The 18,195-nt window shown below is 34.5% G+C and overlaps 1 protein-coding gene across 1 annotated transcript in view; it reads right to left on the bottom strand.

Annotated features, from left to right (window-relative positions):
* Positions 1 to 18,195, bottom strand: part of LOC105621152 — a 95,550-nt gene that overhangs the window by 50,299 nt on the left and 27,056 nt on the right. The window contains exons 2-4 of the mRNA XM_012202621.1: positions 7,623 to 7,774; positions 7,219 to 7,295; positions 7,075 to 7,137 (exon numbers count right to left, since the gene is read on the bottom strand). Of these exons, the coding sequence (XP_012058011.1) occupies positions 7,075 to 7,137; positions 7,219 to 7,295; positions 7,623 to 7,774 (292 nt within the window). The remainder of the gene's footprint in view (positions 1 to 7,074; positions 7,138 to 7,218; positions 7,296 to 7,622; positions 7,775 to 18,195) is intronic.

Genomic DNA, 18,195 nt, shown 5'->3' on the forward strand with positions numbered 1-18,195 from the left:
ATCGATCGTAATAACTTCGTATAGCATACATTATACGAAGTTATACAGGGATTTCGACTGTCATGGACAATCGGGACTTAACTGCAATCACGCAGTGCTATCGCATAATCCTGCGACTTTTTTGAAAAGGCAAACAAATGTTGTTCCTCAGTCCATCTCACAGAAAGAGTGGTTCTGAAAGATTAAAAAGTTTAACTAGACACAAATCTGAAAATAGAGATGGATATGACTGAAAAAAATTAGAAACTTATGAATAAAAAAATTCAGTAAAAAATTTTTTGCTTAATCTCTGGAAGTTTTTACTCGCGACCACGAAAACTTTCAGAGACTAAGAAAAAGAACTATTTATTACTTTGCTGAGTTTTTATACAAAGTTCCTAATTTTTTTATCATTTGGAACATTTTTATCTCTACCTGAAAATTTTGTGTGGATCATCAAAATAATTATGTAGGACGCTCAAATTGATTGCTAGAATATTAAAACTTTTTGCAAAATGTTGAATCAACGCTTAGGCATTTTAATTAATAATTATTATTATATTATAATAATAATTATTAATTAAATTATTTTATTTTATTATTATAATTTATTATTATTATTTTATTATTTTATTATTATAATTTATTAATAATAATTAAATATATAATTAATAAAAATTATTAACAATAATTATTAAAATAATTACTTTGATGATCCAACCAAATTATTATCAGATTTGTATTTAGTTAAATTTTCAAATATTTCAGCAAAACTTTTTTCCGTATCAACAATTGATATAGTCATTTTTTTCAATCTACGTAAAATTACATAAAATTTCTGTAAAAATCTGGCTACCACAGAAAAGGCGACCTCTCGGAAGAAAATTACGGAGGCGAATTTCCCTGGGGGAAAATTAGAGAGAACGTTTCACGCGAGCAACTTCCAGTCGGGGCGACGGGCCCATTGGCCACGGGCACGTTAATAAACGCGATGGGCGAAATAGGTGTGCCGTCATGCCCCGAAGGTGCCAAGCCCACGTTTCCGCGATTCGCGTCTTCCATCTTCGTCCTCCACAACTGCCCTGCGCTGCGCCCTTTTCGTCCTTCTCGTCGTCCGACCGTGAACTCCCTCACGACGAGGGACGATTTCCTTCGATCCGATCGCCACTGTCGTTCATCGCTTGCGCAATCGACCAGCATGACATATTTTATTGCCCGACGACTCTGTCCGTTGCATAATCGATCACCCAGCGTCACGCTCCGCGTAGATTCGACGAATTATTCCAAGACGTGCCTTTACATTTGGGTTTCATACGGAAAGAATAGTTTTGCAGGATCTATGCTGAGTAAATGTTTATTTACTTACAGCAATATAAATATTTATTCAATAATAAGGAATGGTAATTAAACCAAATTAATGATTCTTGTACTAAATATAATCGTTATATTTAGTAAATGTTTAGTTGGTACTATTCAAACAACTGACTTATTAAAATTTAGTATTTCTTTTCAATGTAAAAATTTGAAGATCTGAAAATAATTTTGATAAACTATCAAAATAATTATATAAGACGCTCAAACTAGAATGTCAAAACTTTTTACAGCATTCTAATGTTCAATATGTTTGAATTTTATACATAATTATTTTGATAATTTAACAAAATTATTTTCAGATCTACCTAAATTTTTGAATACTTCAAAAAAAATTGTTCTCTTCGTCAAATTAAGCGCGATTTTTTTCATAAAGATTTTTTATCATTACTTTCAATTATTCTAAAAAGCTATGTAATTTTTATGTAATCATATAAATATTAAAATAATATTTATTTAGTATAATAACATATACTTGTATATTCCTAATCCCTGGAAACAAAAAAGAGCACTTCCAAATTATATCAAAACTCAATTTCCGATAGGGCGGTGAAATTTATTTACTACTATCGATTTTCACTATCTAAAGCGAACCTTGTACAGTATTTTTCATGTAAGTGAACGATTGCCCTAAATATCTAATGCGTAGCTTGTTCGTGTTACGATAAAGGAACAATTTCCGTTCGTACAAGCCCGCTCACAAACGGGGATTGCTATTTCCGGTGGCACATTGTTCGATCGAGGCTGCGACTAGGACTTCACGACGTAAATCGAAAGCCGTTCCATCGGCCATAATATCGGCGCATAAATGTCAGAGTACAAAAGACTGTCGCGAAGAAATTGTTATGGTGATTTTGTCGATAGCTTCATTAACTTGAACAAATATTGTTCGATATTATTGTAGTCAGAAAGCTCATATAGAGAACTATAATAAATATTATAATATATAATAACCATGTATTATCATTTAAAAAATATAAGGGAGAAAGCCACTGGTCTCTTTATGATCGAATTTCATCATAATAAAATTTGAAGCGTGTTCATAAACGACACTTGAGTTTATTAACAGGCAGCGTCGGTAGCACTTAGTACTCTCGTGCATCCTCTATTTAAAGAATCGGATGACCCTCGAAAAGCAAACGTAATGACGCATCGCTAATTGCACTATCTCGTTCGTCGCAGCAAGAACAACCCATAAATGACGCTCGAATTTCAGTGGCAAGAAGAGCAGTGTCGCAAGTTGATGTTAACACAAGTTGGATTGATGATTGGAGAGAAACTTTGATTATTACTGGTTCATGAAATTCACTACTGATTAAGTTATCAAATTATGTGTTTATGCAAAATCTCTCGATCAAAATTTATAATATTCTATTATATTACTTAAATAGCATTTACTTATCCTTAAAATTTTACGAAAATGCTATAATAATATAAACGTTTATGTATAGTGAAAAAAATGTCGAAACATTCGCAAGCACATATAGTATACAAATGATATTTATTGATTATAGAAACATTAAACTGTAATAACGAAATATATATTTTGTGAAATATATGCATCTCATTAAAAGCAAAAAATAAAACGAATAGTTTATTTGTCAGAAATAAAATTTTATTTCGCTTTATTCAAATAAAGATTTATTTCAGTGGAATAAACATATCTCACAAATAAATTTTTGAGCATTTTTTTTCTCAGTGTAGAAATGCGGGCTTTTTCCGATATGTTTCGACGTTAAATCGCTTTTTCCGGTATGTCCCGACGTTTTCTAAATCTCTTCCCAAATTGAAGTTAATCGCTACCTACCGTTCCGCGTTTCGACATCGAACACATTCGAGCTCTCGTTCGGTAGTATCCGGTCGCGAGAGAAGTCCGAGATTTCTTCAGTCTTTACGAGATTATCGAATTCCATCCCCGCGGCCTCGCGACCTTCGCCCTCGGGTCTCAATCCTTTTTTCCATCGTTCGACAGATGTTCTCGAGCGCTCCACCTCATCCTTGAAGCGAACAGTTTTATTCTCGCGCGCGGGAGACACTTCGCCACGTCGACTCTTCAGAATCGGCGCCCTAACGAACAAGTCCATCATCGTGCGCTCGATCTTCAGGTGTTCCTCGACGATGCGGTCCAGGGTGTCTGCGTACGACCTGCGATCGAACAGATCATTTTCACGGATCGAGCTCTGAAACCTGTTGGGTCCTTCTAAATGTTGATATCCATTAGTTTCAGGTCCCGCGGGAATCGCCACGGTGTTCATCCGTCTGAAATCAAGACTGTTCAACTTGTTTTCAAAGTTCTGCCGGGTCTCCGTGTTACGGAAGCACGGCGGCGGGTCGATGAGGAACTTCAGCGCTTCCAGGTGCTCATAATATTCACGCTCGAGCTCCCCGGCCCTTCTTCCGGCGACATTGACTTCCTCCCATCGTCCGGTGTCGCTGCCATTCGATGTTTCCACACTTTTCGCAGGGATCTTCCTCTTTCTCTTCAGGTGGATTCTATTAGCTGTCTTGGGGATTCCCACGCCCTTCGATTTGTTCTCATCGTTGGTTAGTTTTCTTGGTTTCGTACGGATCTCATGCTTGTTCCTAGTCCTCGCGAGTTCTCGTCGTTTCCACGAAGCGCTGAAGCTACGTATTGTAGTTAAAAATCGAGCGTTGGATCGTGATGAAGTCACCTTCTGCGAAGGTGAAGGACCTTCGAAGCGACGATGATGAGGTTGATAACGTTGACGACGCGTGGGTGGTCGTTTCGTCATCACCAGTGGATCCGTCGTCTCGCAATTGCGTTGTCGCGACGACTGTCGTTGATTCAGCGTCTTGAGGCACCGAATACAATCGAAAAGCTTCATTTTTATGGAGGATCATTTATTTTTCAATTTGTCACCTCTACTGAGCTTAATTAATTATCATTGATTAATTATTATTGATCCAACGTGTCCACGCTGAATTTACTTTCATCGCGTGATTTGTCACGACGAGTTCACCCAGCGCGCCCTTTCTTTCCTCATTACGCAATCGCATACGGATTCATTAAACAGCGATTCGCGACCATTGTACCGTCGGATAATACGCGCATTGTTGACGATCGCCATCATTCACAGGCATCCCTGCTGTTGTACGCGTTTCCTGATTGAACACTCATCGGCATTACCCTGTATATTTGCTTGAGCATTCACTAAATTGTCGATCAAATTAATAAAAAAAATTACACGAGAAATTACATTATCATAAAGCGGAGGATCAGGGGATCGATCACATAATTATCAACGGTCTTACACTTTCCTTATCTTCTTGCATTTAAAATCTCTTCGCGTCGAAAGAAAATTACGTGATTACTCAGATCTGCAAATTTTTATCATAATTTAATTTTATTATATTTGTATGAGTCCGTAATTCTTTTTCCAATTTATATTTTTTTATCTCATTCTATAGCCCACTTTTAAATATAAGCTTTATTCTGGAACTTTGCCAATAATCGTGGACTGTCATACTTTTTCTCTAACATTACAGAAACCATTACAAGAGATCTTTTTCCGATATGAACTCATATATGAGTATCAGTTGCACTTTTTTTACTGTGGGATAAGGTCTTAAAGAAATTTTATCAAAGCATGATAAAGCTAGCGATTGCATATATTGTGAATTTTTGTAAGTATTTATCCACTGAAAGAGGATGATTCATCACATCAGTGAATCAAAACGTTTGGGATTTTGATTTTGTATCTGAATTGGTCAATACATTAATTGCAGTATTGTGCACTGACATCGTCCTTAATGTCATTGCTCTCTATTGTCTCTTATTTAAATTTAAATTCTCCGAGTCTTCAAATACTTAGTTTAATTACAATGTTCACATTTCACTTTTCCATCAATAACTTCTCCCGGAAAATCAGGCGATCGATCCCCGATCCTCGATCACGAAAAGCGGAAAATCTTCGCGATTCCGGTGCTTCTTTGAAATAAGTTACTTCGAAACTTGATTGCTCGGCGCGACGCGCTCGACAAGGTGTTCCCTGATACTGAACGAGAAAGGTGGGTCCGCAGGCGGCGGCCCAGCGAAGGAAGAAGAGAAGAAGAAGAGGGTCGCCTCCTCGATGTAGGGTCTTCCCGGAGAGCCAAGGGTGCGCCCGCACGGAATTGCTGCGTGTCGTTGTGGTGGCAGGTGTATGCTCGTGTACATGAAAATATACGTGCGAGCCGGGGACAGGTGTGTTGCGTGTGTGCGTGAACAACACGCACGCACATTCGACGCATGGCGTGGGTATGCCCCTGTCTGGATGCGCACTGTACCGCGACGACGAGCGGGCAATTTGGAGAAAAGAGCCGGGTAATAACGAGTGGGATGATCCGCGTACATTTATGGTTCGTACACGTCATACATTGTGGACTTATTAGGCTCGTTATTATCCAGTCATCCGAGGACTCGAATAAGCTAATTATCGGCAATTAATTGGAAGAGACAAAAATCTCTCCAGCTTTCGAAACCGATATCTCTCGATTATACGAAGATTTCCGACATAATTATTTCAACTATAACTTTTTCCGTTTTTCTAGCTACATGCATAAATATTTTTTTTTAACTCCTTCAAATCTAATTTTATTGGAACCATGATAAAAAAATCTTTTTTATCATGGTTCCAATAAATTAAATTCAATTCAAGATATTTTAATTAGTAATTTATACTAAACAAATTTTAATTTAATGAAATTTTTCAAAATTTTGATTATTTTTCTAACATCTACATTATTATGTATATCTGATCTCGATAGAATTAAATAATTTCAACGGACAATATTTTCAAATTTAATATACATTAAAATTGTCTAAAGCAGTTAGAAAGTGAAAAATTGATCAAATTAAAAAAAATTCGTTTCTTATTCAGTTTGATTGAAAGAAAATTTTAATTATTTCTGTTTTTCTTCTATAATAATTGCTAACTAAATATCGACAGCAACGCATGAAAAACTAGCATGATTAATTCGACCAACCAAAACATCACCGAAACTAACTTCGGTTTCTGCGGTTGTCGCGCATAAAGGAACCGGCCGCCATTGTTAGCCGTTGAGATCGGAAATAATTAAACTACGCGCATTGTACGCTCAGTTAACTGGCAGGATTATTGTGCTCGATCAAACATCGGTGATCATGCATGGATAATTTCTGGGTTCTCCGACGTAACGCGATGCAGAAACGAGAACGATCGTAAATTCTGAATTTGTTAATTATTAACAAATTGTCAACGCGCGTTGATTGTCTTGTGGTTCATCAATATTCTAGAGATTATTTACGCAATTACGATACTCGCGCGATTGCTTTATAAATTAATTATGTTACTGCAATTATTTCGATTATTAACGCTGCAATAAGCGCGTATAAAAGTTGTAGTGTTAAAAATTTATTGAAAAATAACGATTTGCTCGACGTTTGATATCACCTGAGATTAATCAGGAATCGATATCGAACACGGCTCAAACAATGATTAAATTGGAAAGTACTCGTAAATTCGATGCTATATTACGTAACTTAAGTAATCATGAGCTTATTCGATGCCATTCGTCAAAAGTTTCTGTCAGATATCATTTGTAAATTGTTAATTACGCTTGTATCCCTCTTGTTAACGGCGTTTTACAAGTAAATACAATTTTCAATTATGCTAAGAGTCAGTGTTTCATCACTAGCAGAACAATGTGAAAATTGATGTTTGCATAAGGAAACAGAGAACTTACTGGCAACGTTCCTCTCCGACTCCGTCCGTGTGCGCGTTGTCGTTGTGGTCCTTGTGGTGATCTCTGTGACACACAAATGACAGAATTACGATTACATCCCTCTTATAAGCGAGCGACAGATCGATTTTCGCAGAAAATACCTACTGTTCTGAATTTCGGTAGTGATGTTCTCTTGCAGACTGCTCCTGTAGATCCTCCTTTTTGGCGAGCCGATATTTTCTCTGTGAAAAAAAAAACAGATGAATCAAAATAAAATTTCTGGTCGAATTATATTAACAATAACAGAACATAATAAAATTCTGTTTTATTACATTAAAAAAAATTTTCTAAATCTAATTGTTAAGTAATATTTTTCTTAAATGATTGTTCCAAGTAAATTTTTTTAGAATAATACATACTTGCTACAAGTAATGTTTACATTTAGTAAATATTTACTTGCAGTAAAGAAATGTTTTATTTGGAAACTGTTCAACAAAAAAAATTTCTTAGATTTAAAAAATTCTTCTTTCAGTGTACTACAAAGAAATCTAAATATTTCGATCACTTACTGATTGAGACCGAGTTTTAGCTGCTCCCCAGAATTACGTAACAGAGCGTGCGCCTCACTATTAGTCAGATCTCGAGTGCTTCTTTCGTTAATATTACTGATCAGATCACCCTCTCTCACCCCTTGTTGAGCTGCCTTGCTTCCCGGATTCACCTGTAATAGGTAATCGTGCGGTCAAAAAAATTTGGTGACGGAATACGTAAAAGTTAGTGAGTTATGATCGCTTAACACAAATTAATGCGAGTAAATATGATTTAATTATATCGTGAATCGCTGAGCGAGTTATCAAACCAGAAATTGAGAACTACTGCAGGTCTTCAGTGCGCCTAAAGGCAGGCAACTTCTCAAACATCGATGCTATCTGAAAACGGCCGCACAGGCGAAGCGACAATAAATTACCGTTACGGTAGATCAAAACACGATGAAATATAAATACCACAGAATATTTAAGATAAATATTATAACATAAATGATACAAATATATATATATATATATATATAAGGTATAGTAAAAAGAAATCTATTATTTTTCCATTCAATTTCATGCAAAAATAATGGATTTTTTTTTACTACACCTAATATTTGTACTATTTATATTATAATATTATATTAAATGTTAATAACTATATATCTATATTTGTCATTTAAGATTATTAACTTTTTCATCTCGCAAAAGCATCCATGTATATTAACTTTTAGAGATTTATAATTTTAGAAAATATAATCTTATAATTCATTATTTCATTATATCCTTTGCCTCAAAATGAATAATGACACTACTTTCACCGTCATTATAGATTTCCCATCCTGCAAAGGTTAAAAAAGTGGCGGATTATTTAGTTAACTCATAGTTTGGATTTAATGCTACAAAGGTTAAAAAAGTGACGGATTACTTATTTAACTTATAGTTTAGATTTAATCACTTAACCTGATGACAATGAAAAAAATTGTATTTTTTAGCTATGATCAGTCATTGATGGCTTTGTAGTGGTAACTTTAAGAGTTACACATTACAAAATCATCAGTTTAAATTTGTAAAAAATTTGTATATTATTGTATAGATTGATGTCTATTTCTATCTATAGCTTAATTTTAATCTCGGTTTAAATAATTCTTATCTTTTTCTAGCTCCGACAACACACATTTCCAAAATAAAAAACAAAAGATATCTTAAAAACATCAAAAAGACGTATTAAAAATATTTTTTTAAACATCTTATATCTCAAATTTGGACTTTTTATTGTCTAGGAAAAATTAGAAAAAAAATAAGTTGAACCGAAACTAAAGTTAATCTACATTAATAGAAACGAGCATAAGTCTCATAAATTAACTAGAGAACTGGAAAACCAAACCTATGTAAAACAAAAAAAAATCGCATCAATAGTCAAGCTTTCGACAATGCTGTTGACATTGCAATTGAACAAAATTGAATGAAGGATTCATAAGGAATTTCTTATAATAAATCTAGAAAAATTAACTTTCTACCGACGACGTCTCTCCGCATATCGAGTTGAGATTTAAGTTCCAAACGTTTAAGATTCTCACCATGCTATCGCACTTCCGTTGGCCGGATGCGACTCGGAACTTCAACATCTCGAAGAACTTCTTCGTTCGATACTCTCGTGGTTGACAAAACGCTACCGCGGTACGTGAAAATAGCTAGATAGAAAGGCTCGTTCCGATCTTGCTCCTTTGTCACCACAGAAACTTTTATCGTCAAACGTCGTGAGCTTTAAAACGTTTAACTTCTTTTATTCCATCCACAAAACAAACGGCGCGTGTGTGGTTTACTTACTTTGTAATCTGCTTTTGCTTTTATATATATATATATATTGGAAAATTTTCAAAGTTACATGTAGAAATTCCTCCTATCTATCGAATTGATCAAAGCATTCTGTGTTCTAAGTCGTTGCCTTTGATTCGTCCGATTTGACGAGCGATTATCGCAATGAGTTATACGTACAGTTAAAATTAAATAAAAATGAGAATCGCGAGTTGATATTACGAGAGCGAGTGGAGTTTGCTAAATGAGAACTACTCGCGAACAAAAGATGAATTCAACAATATCTCTCAATCCCGAGATGAAGACTAGAAGGTGACTAGAAGAATAGACGCGGTGCACATCGCGCCGGAGGTGAAAGAATACTGGCGCTCGTCCTCTGAACAGGATGCACTGTTGGACCGCCGTCATACCGGCGCCAGACTTTTCGGTTACAGCGGAACAACAAGGGAAGTTTTCCGGTTGACCTTCCCTGTGATGATACTGTTTGGATTTTGGGAGGAGCGAAGGGACAAGAGAGGTAGCTGTAACAATGAGATATATGGCGACCTGATTTTCAGAGCGAATTCAATTTTGTTTACGCAAATTTGGCTTCCAGCCAGACCGCATTGTTTCTCTCATTTTACTTGATTAGAAATGTGCGTATCAATCGCGCTGTACGCGTTCGTTTCTTTTTATTTCTTTTTTCAGCGGTGAAAAATGTACGTTGCTGTAAGCAACATCGTGCAGATTGAAATCAGATTATCGAAACTAACGTTTGCTTAAATTGCATTAATAGAATGGGATAAACGAGATAAATTTTTGTGTTTTGATATGTATTACGAAGGAAACTGTCGTGAGATACATTAATATCAAAATTGGTAACTCAATCTGTTGAGTTAAATAATTTGTTATTTTTTTACTTCCTTGTGCGTCAAAATGTAAATTAATCCATTTCAGAAGTTATCGCTTGATTTATACTAAACAATATTAACATACATACAATATTAACACTCATGCATATTAACATGCACTCATAAAAAATTGTTTAAATCTTAATACACATTTCTGTAAAAAATACTAAGTAAATATTTACTTATAGTAAATAAATATTTATTCGATAAAAAGAAATGATAGTTAAATGAATGATTTTTGTATCCAATAAATACACATTTACATTTAGTAAATATTTACTTGGAACTGTTCAAACAAATATTTATTAAAATTTATTATTTTTTCAATGTAATAAATAATAAACTAAATTTGAGTCGAATTTAATTTTCTTGAGTTAAATTGATTAATTCCATTGTTTTAATTAAATTAATGACATATTGAGAAGTAGGCGACCTATAGAAATAATTAAAAATTGTTCAAGTTAAATATAATTTGACGTTATGAATTTAATAGTAGAAGGCAGAAAGCCAAATTATCAACTCGACAAGCGAGCAAGCAGCCACGAAAACACGCTCGATGTAAAACGAGCGGCCGAGCGTTGAACTAGACAGAATTTCACGTTTCACACTTTGCGCATAAGTCTTTCAAACTTTTAACTATGCGAGACGCACGACTTTCCAGCTGCATCGACAAAACTTGGGACACTCTGCTTCATTACCAACTAACGCGAGTTACTTCCATAACTAAAGAACTTTCTGAGATGTTTGCGACATCGTATGGTTCTAAATTCCGCATTAATAAATTCCGCGTATAAATAAACTTTTAATAAATAATTATTTATTCACTTACAATTAATTGATGACTCTTTATTTAAAGATATTTTCATCAATTTAAAGATATTGATTTCGATATAACTTATTACTTTTAATAATTCAGTCTTCTATTTATTTAATCTACTTCGACCACAATATTTTTGAGATACTCATTTTACGCTCAAGTACCACACAAGTTCCGTCCGATTTTAACGACCCTTTAAACGTCGTGCGGCGAGCCAAGGGAGGCCGCAAAAGCGATTGGAGAAAGCGACGGAGAAAATTGCTTTCGGGCAACACGGGATAATAGCATCCAAAGGCGAGAACGTGGTGATGGAAAGCGAAAGAAAAATCAGACAAGATGATGCAGGACTGGTCGAGGATCATCGTGACCAACTCCGTGGGGTATCAGTAACTCAGCAGGATAATAAGCGATCACAGGGCTGCCGAACCCGCCCGCGGGTTTTCGCACATTCTTTGCTAAAACGTTCGCATAATTCATTCCACGATCGCGCGAATAATACTGGACGCGCCGTTTGAGAATCTGTCGAGGGATTCGAGCAACTCGATATGAAAAGAATAAGAGAGGAAAGTAACTTTTGGAAGACTAAGAACTCTTAACTCTTCTGGCTTATTTAATTTTTTTATAATCTAAAGATTATAGTACACAAAAAAATTCAGCAGTAAAATGTGTAAGCATCAATAATTGGCTTTGCTACTAATTACATTATGACATTATGGTTTTTTTACTGTGATTGGCCAATTAATTTATTGCTTACGTTTCACTGTTTAAGTTTTTTGTATGCTTTATAGTCTTTAGATTGCAAACAAATTAAATGTCAGAAAGTTAAGAATTCTTCTTAGACTTCTAAAAATTTCAATTGGTCCTTAATTTTTATAACTCAAAGAAAGAAGGAATTACTTCTTCAAGTAATTTTCTTTCTATTGACTGTCCAAACTCGAAATTGATTTTTCCACATTTTTCTTAAGAACAATTTTTATTTATTCTTACATCGAATTAAAAAATCGGTTGGAATTTCGTATTTGATTATATGTTATATCGGTGTTTCCGAGACGATTTATATCTCTCGCGGAAGATACGCGCAGCAATCATGCGACGCGGCAGACCGAAAAATTGAATATTCCCGAGCACGTTCGATGCCGATGTTCGGTGAAACCGATCTCGCATTTTTTCCGTGTATTTCCCAACCGTTACGTTATCTTTGCGTAATTGTGAGAACAAATCGACCTAACGGTGACAAAAACCACTGGAACTCCCATTTATCGACTCTATACAACTGTGACATTCTTTAAATATCTTTATGGTCTAACATTAATGTTTCCGGCAGCAACAAAAAAAACACAAATATCTCACGTAATAAATTGTTATATTTTATTTTTCAAAGTGATCTCTCTCATCAATATATATACCTTGGATTTAAAAACCTCCAAACTTTTTTTAAAGCCGTAGTTGGAATATTACTTAGAACATTCGTCACGTTCCTCTGAATATCCTCTACGTCTTAAAATATTTTTTATATTTTTGAGCTCTGGGAACAGCTTGAATTCAAAAAAGCCAGATTCAACTAATAAAATAGCTAACTTATCATGTGGCCAAGAAAGAGATTGTTAATCTTAACAATCCCTTTCTTGGCCAAAAATGATGATTCTTTTGTACACAGGAACGTTGTCATACAATTTCCTTGACCAAGAAAGAGATTGTTAACATGGATGTATCAGGGTTTCAGTCGGGAAATAAAAATTTATTTTCGCACAATTAAAATATTTATATTAAAGTTTTTGAGGATTTTCAGAGGATTTTTGAGGATCTAACTTTCTCATGAATAACGCGTGAATTACGAATTTAATTTTTCATCATTAAAACGAGTTTTATAATTTAATTGTTTTTAAACTGTGTTGTGATCCACCTGAGTGGAAATCAGAAATCCATAAGAACATAAATTTAATTGTTTCTCTTTCAAAATTTAGAGAAGTAAACGCCATCCCTTGTGTATGCCCATTTTACTCAAAACTGGCTTTTTTAAATTTCATGCTGTTCCAAAAAAAATCACGAAACATTTTCAAGACATAAAGGATATTCAGAGGAATGTGATAAGTACTTTAAATAATATTTCAGCTAAGGACTTTAAAAAATGTTTTGAAGCTTTGTATCGAAGATATATGAAGTATATATAAGTATTGATGTATTATGAGGGACTATTTTGAAAGATAAAATATAATATTTTGTTATCTGTGAAATGTTTCGTGTTTCTTCATTATTGTTGTAGTTCGAGAACTTTATTATCAAGCCAGGTACGTGTTTCTTTTCACTAATGATACGTTTTAATATTAATCAAGCTGCATCTCTCGAATTTATCTTAAAGAAAGTATTATAACAAATGGATTTTTTCAGTCCCTTTCGTGACCATCTACCAAGCGAAAAATATAGAGAACGACGACTTCGTGCCAACTTTAATTGACGGAGCCAATTCGTGTCATTATGTGATTATCGCAATAAGACAGCCCGTTACGCACAAAAGACATCGTCGAAACCGAGAAATAACCGTTCGTCGAGGATCGTTAGCGGTCTTCTCCATTCGAGGTACCGTAAAGTTTCCGCTATCGAATAGGACATGAAACTTCACGTGAAGCCAATCGCACGCATAACGATCGGTTACGAAGAACCGGCACAACAAAGCGCGGGCATGCATAATGTACTCGGTGACGAGTGCGAACTTCCGCTGTTTTTCGCAGAAAAACTTGCCAGATATAAATTACGGCATCTCGGAGAATCTCGACGGGATGGAAATGGGGAAATTGCAAAATGCCGAGTGCGGGCTGCTCGAGTTACGCATTTATCACAAAATAAAATTTTTCTTGCGCTACGATGGCATTTCCTAAGACTCGGCTTCACGTGTGACGTATGACTGTATAAATTCCACGAGGGAGAAGTTCCCAATCCTGTGGAGTTTCCAAATTCGAATGCCAAATCGTCTCACTTGATATATGGACAAAGTAATTATGAAGTAAAATAGGATTGAATTAAGTTTAACGCAAAATATTTCATGGACAATTTAACGCGAAACTTTTATGATTCCGTTGGAATTTAGACACGTCGACCGTATTTACAACGAAAAGGAGAGATAGAGACTCTACCCACGAATTGCGTATGCATAAGAAATACGTAACAAGTCGAAGGGATTTCCAGGTAGTCGACACTTTCGAGCCACGTGAGCTGAATGCATTTCACTATGTCTCACTCTAAGAAAATATACGTCGGATCTTTCAATATCTTGCTTTGAAATCTGTTTCCGCGAAGTGAAATGTGGCCGTTCGAGACAGATACTAAATTGTAATTTAGCTGTTGATCGCGGTCACACCGCCCCAGCGATAAATCTGGAAACACCCACCATGATACGCAGCATTCGTGCAAGATAACAGTAATTTATAAATGATATATTATACACACACACACACACACACACACACACACACACACACACACACACACACACACACACATATACACACACATACAAGTTACACATAAATTCGCAATTTATTGATTTCGGTCATAATTTCCAACTAAATTTTGGTCACTCAGCACTTAATTATTTTAAAAGTACTTTTAGTAGCGAGCAGCGAAACAGTTAGAATTTCGTAATTAAACAGAAGTAAATTCATAATATATGAATTTCGCATTAATTCATAATCTTCACACTCTCATGAATATCAAAGGAGCGAAAATTTCTCCTCGTTTCACGGCTCGCTTTAGTTGTATTAATTAAGACGAGATAAATTTTTTCACGAGAAGAAATCCGTCTGTATATTCGCGATTGTACTAATTACTGTAATTTTGGAGTAAGATACACTACAGAGTTGCAGGAAAAACTGTGTGCAAATAAATTACACGTTATATTACTTTTAAATTTTAATGATACTTGTGTCTCTGGAAACGGTTCACAGTACAAGTTGTTAGCTTCATAGCAACAAGGCGCACATTAATTATAATTCAATCGAAGATGCATCACGTCGTAACGACGATAACGACGACAAACTTTGACTATTAGCCGAACGGGATTCGCGGGAAACGAGGAGGATGAAGGCAAATCGCGATGTGATGTTCAAAGGAGACAGGAAGAAAGGATCGTCTCCTGAAATGCATTATGCATTCGGCTAGTTTCAATCAAGGAAGGTTGAAGGCTTAATTAGAAGGCAGACTAGAGGAAAGCAATTAAACTCACTGCATCCGAGGATAGGAAAAACAGATCGCGATATAAACGTCGGTGTCGTTGTTTGACTGGCGTTCGCTTGTCCGTTTGACGATCCTTAGCATCCTTTTACCTTTAAAATGGTAATTACACACGATACGATGCGAATCGGCCAATTTTACTGATTTTTATCACAGATCTCAATTTTAGATCGTTTTGAGATTTCTACTTTTCTACTCCTACTTAACTTTCATCTGTTGTTTGACGGAGTATTCTTTAATCTTAGAATTTAAAAAAAAACTTTTTCTTTTTAGGTTTTTATAAATATTTAGAATCTCAAAAATAAATTCCTGAAAAAAAAGATTTTATTGATATACTCGTCAAAATAGCGAAGACATATTTTTAATTTGTAACGCACAGCCGTTTAATGCGCTGTCGACGCGCTCAAAAACAGCTGATTCAAGCTGATTCATAGATTGAAGAAAAATAAAAATTTAGAGGAAGATTTGTTGGATGATCCCAGTATCATCAACATGAGAGATAAAGTTATACTTCTGGCATTGCATATTTGAAATTTTAAATTTCTTTCAAAATCGTATTTTTCAAGTCGTTTGACCCGATTTCTTAGAAACTAAATCCCATCAATTTCAATTATTGCGTATATAAAATACATACCTATTTATCGCATGAATTGGGATATTTTTAAAACATTTATAAATCAATTATTTCTTTATAAATGTTAAATTCACAAATTTTGTTAAAAAATCAATATATGCATTGTTTTGCTGAAGTATCTCTAAAAATTTAAAAAACATATCTAAAAATAATTTTATTAGAATTCTATTAAAATAACTATGTGAATGTTCAAACTGCGCTAGATAACCAGAAAAATTGATTATTGTACCTAAATTTCGATTAAAGAACACAATTTTTTAATAAAAAAATAAAAAAATTTCTGTTAATCATATCAACGAAATAAATGGTTACAATGTATAAAATATTTCTCCCAGAGTATAATAACTCAAAATCTTTTTAAATATTTTGTTTTGATTAAGTTAGAAAACTACAATCATATCAACTACCGATACATGTTTTTTTTACATTTTGTTTTTAAATTTATATAACATAAACATTAATGAACATTTACAGTCATTCCAAAATTTGTAATTTTACTAAATATGTACAAGTAGATATGTAAAAGTAAATAGAATATGTGCAGTTATTTTTTTTTAATGTCCAGAAATAAATAATTTAATAATAATTATATAAAATATAATGATAATAAAATAGATAGAACACATTTTCGTGTTCTAGACTAAAATACTCTCTCTAAAATAAGTTAAATTGGAATAACATTTAATCCGTAATTCTCTCAAATATATCTGTAAGTTAATAATTATTTTTCGAGAAAAAAACCTCGTACAACCTGTGTATTCAGATCAGAACCGATAACATTCACTTCGCACGTAACACGTATGTTGCACTGGGCGTATATTTTTAATAGTATCGATCGTCATGCACGATCCATTACAGTAACATTGGTATTCTGTATAAATATCCATATAAACTTTGTTTGAATAGTCACGTTTCGTGGTATTTATGCAATATCCAATATTCTATTTCCGCGAAATCCAATGCCTGGCCATCAATATCTATTGCATGAATATTCGCTAGTTGCTTAAAACGTTCAATAAAGTGTCTTATAAAAATAATCAAAAAAACATGAGTCAAAATATACGTCAAAAATATTTTATATTCGGCATATCAGATTGTTTTTCATGAAAAATACATCAATGTACATATAGTGAGTTAATTATTATATTATTATATTATATTATATTATTAATAAAATAATAATTCTAAAGACGTAAAAAAATAAAAGTCAAATTATTGATGAATGTAACAAATTAAATTTACTTATCTAATTCAAAGAAATAAAAAACCGTAAAAATTAAAAAGCCAATTAACTCTGTGTTTAATTTGGTTTTTTAATGACTTCGCGGAAACTCGCTGTTAATTCGATAAAATAAATTCCAATTCTCTCTCCTTAAAAAAGAAACTGTTATCCTGTTTGCACAATTATTTAGATTTCTAAAAATAGAAAAAAGCGGAACTGTCCGGTAGAATATCTTACCCACCCCACACACGCCATTTCCTGTTGTGAGAATATTATCACCTGATGCACCTGTTCCTGCACTACAAAAGCTTCTTATTTACTTATTCACGAATTATGAAGTATTAACAAATTCATTAACGAAAATTCCGTGTCGTTCGGTAAAATCGCACGACGTAAAAATCGACTAACTCCTCTGTGTTTGCGAGATGATGACGAAGGTGACGAGGAACTGCGTCGACGCCCCCTCGAATTATCAGCGTCAAACAAATCAGACGCTCATGTTCTCGGCAGCTTGAAAACGGATATTAACGCGCTGTGCATTCCGTCGTCGATGTCGTCTGGAGATCGTAATTGACGAGCTGAGAGTAAAGATGATGCAGTGTCGAGGACGAAGCGTCTACTGATATCATTTGATAAATTTAAGCGGCGGATATATTCCCATGCGATAAGCAGGATTCGTCAATGATGACTGATACTTCAATCTTTTCGTTAGACAATGTCCTCTTTATTTATGGAACCCTTCAATTCAGTCTGTTTAAACTCGCTTCAAGTGCTTGGCGCGTACTCAAGAAATCAACGTCGCCATGTGACTGGCATTGCACGACCCTCGATTATTTATATCGTTTAAAAGAGAAAAAGAGAAGAGAGAGAGAGAGAGAGAGAGAGAGAGAGAGAGAGAGAGAGAGAGAGAGTAGTAGTAGTAGTAGTACGTACGTAACGTAAGTAAGTAAGTAAGTAAGTAAGTAAGTAAGTAAGTAAGTTAAGTTAAGTTAAGTTAGTTA

Source organism: Atta cephalotes (genome assembly GCF_000143395.1).
Source record: "Atta cephalotes unplaced genomic scaffold scaffold00032, whole genome shotgun sequence".
Lineage (NCBI taxonomy): Eukaryota > Metazoa > Arthropoda > Insecta > Hymenoptera > Formicidae > Atta > Atta cephalotes.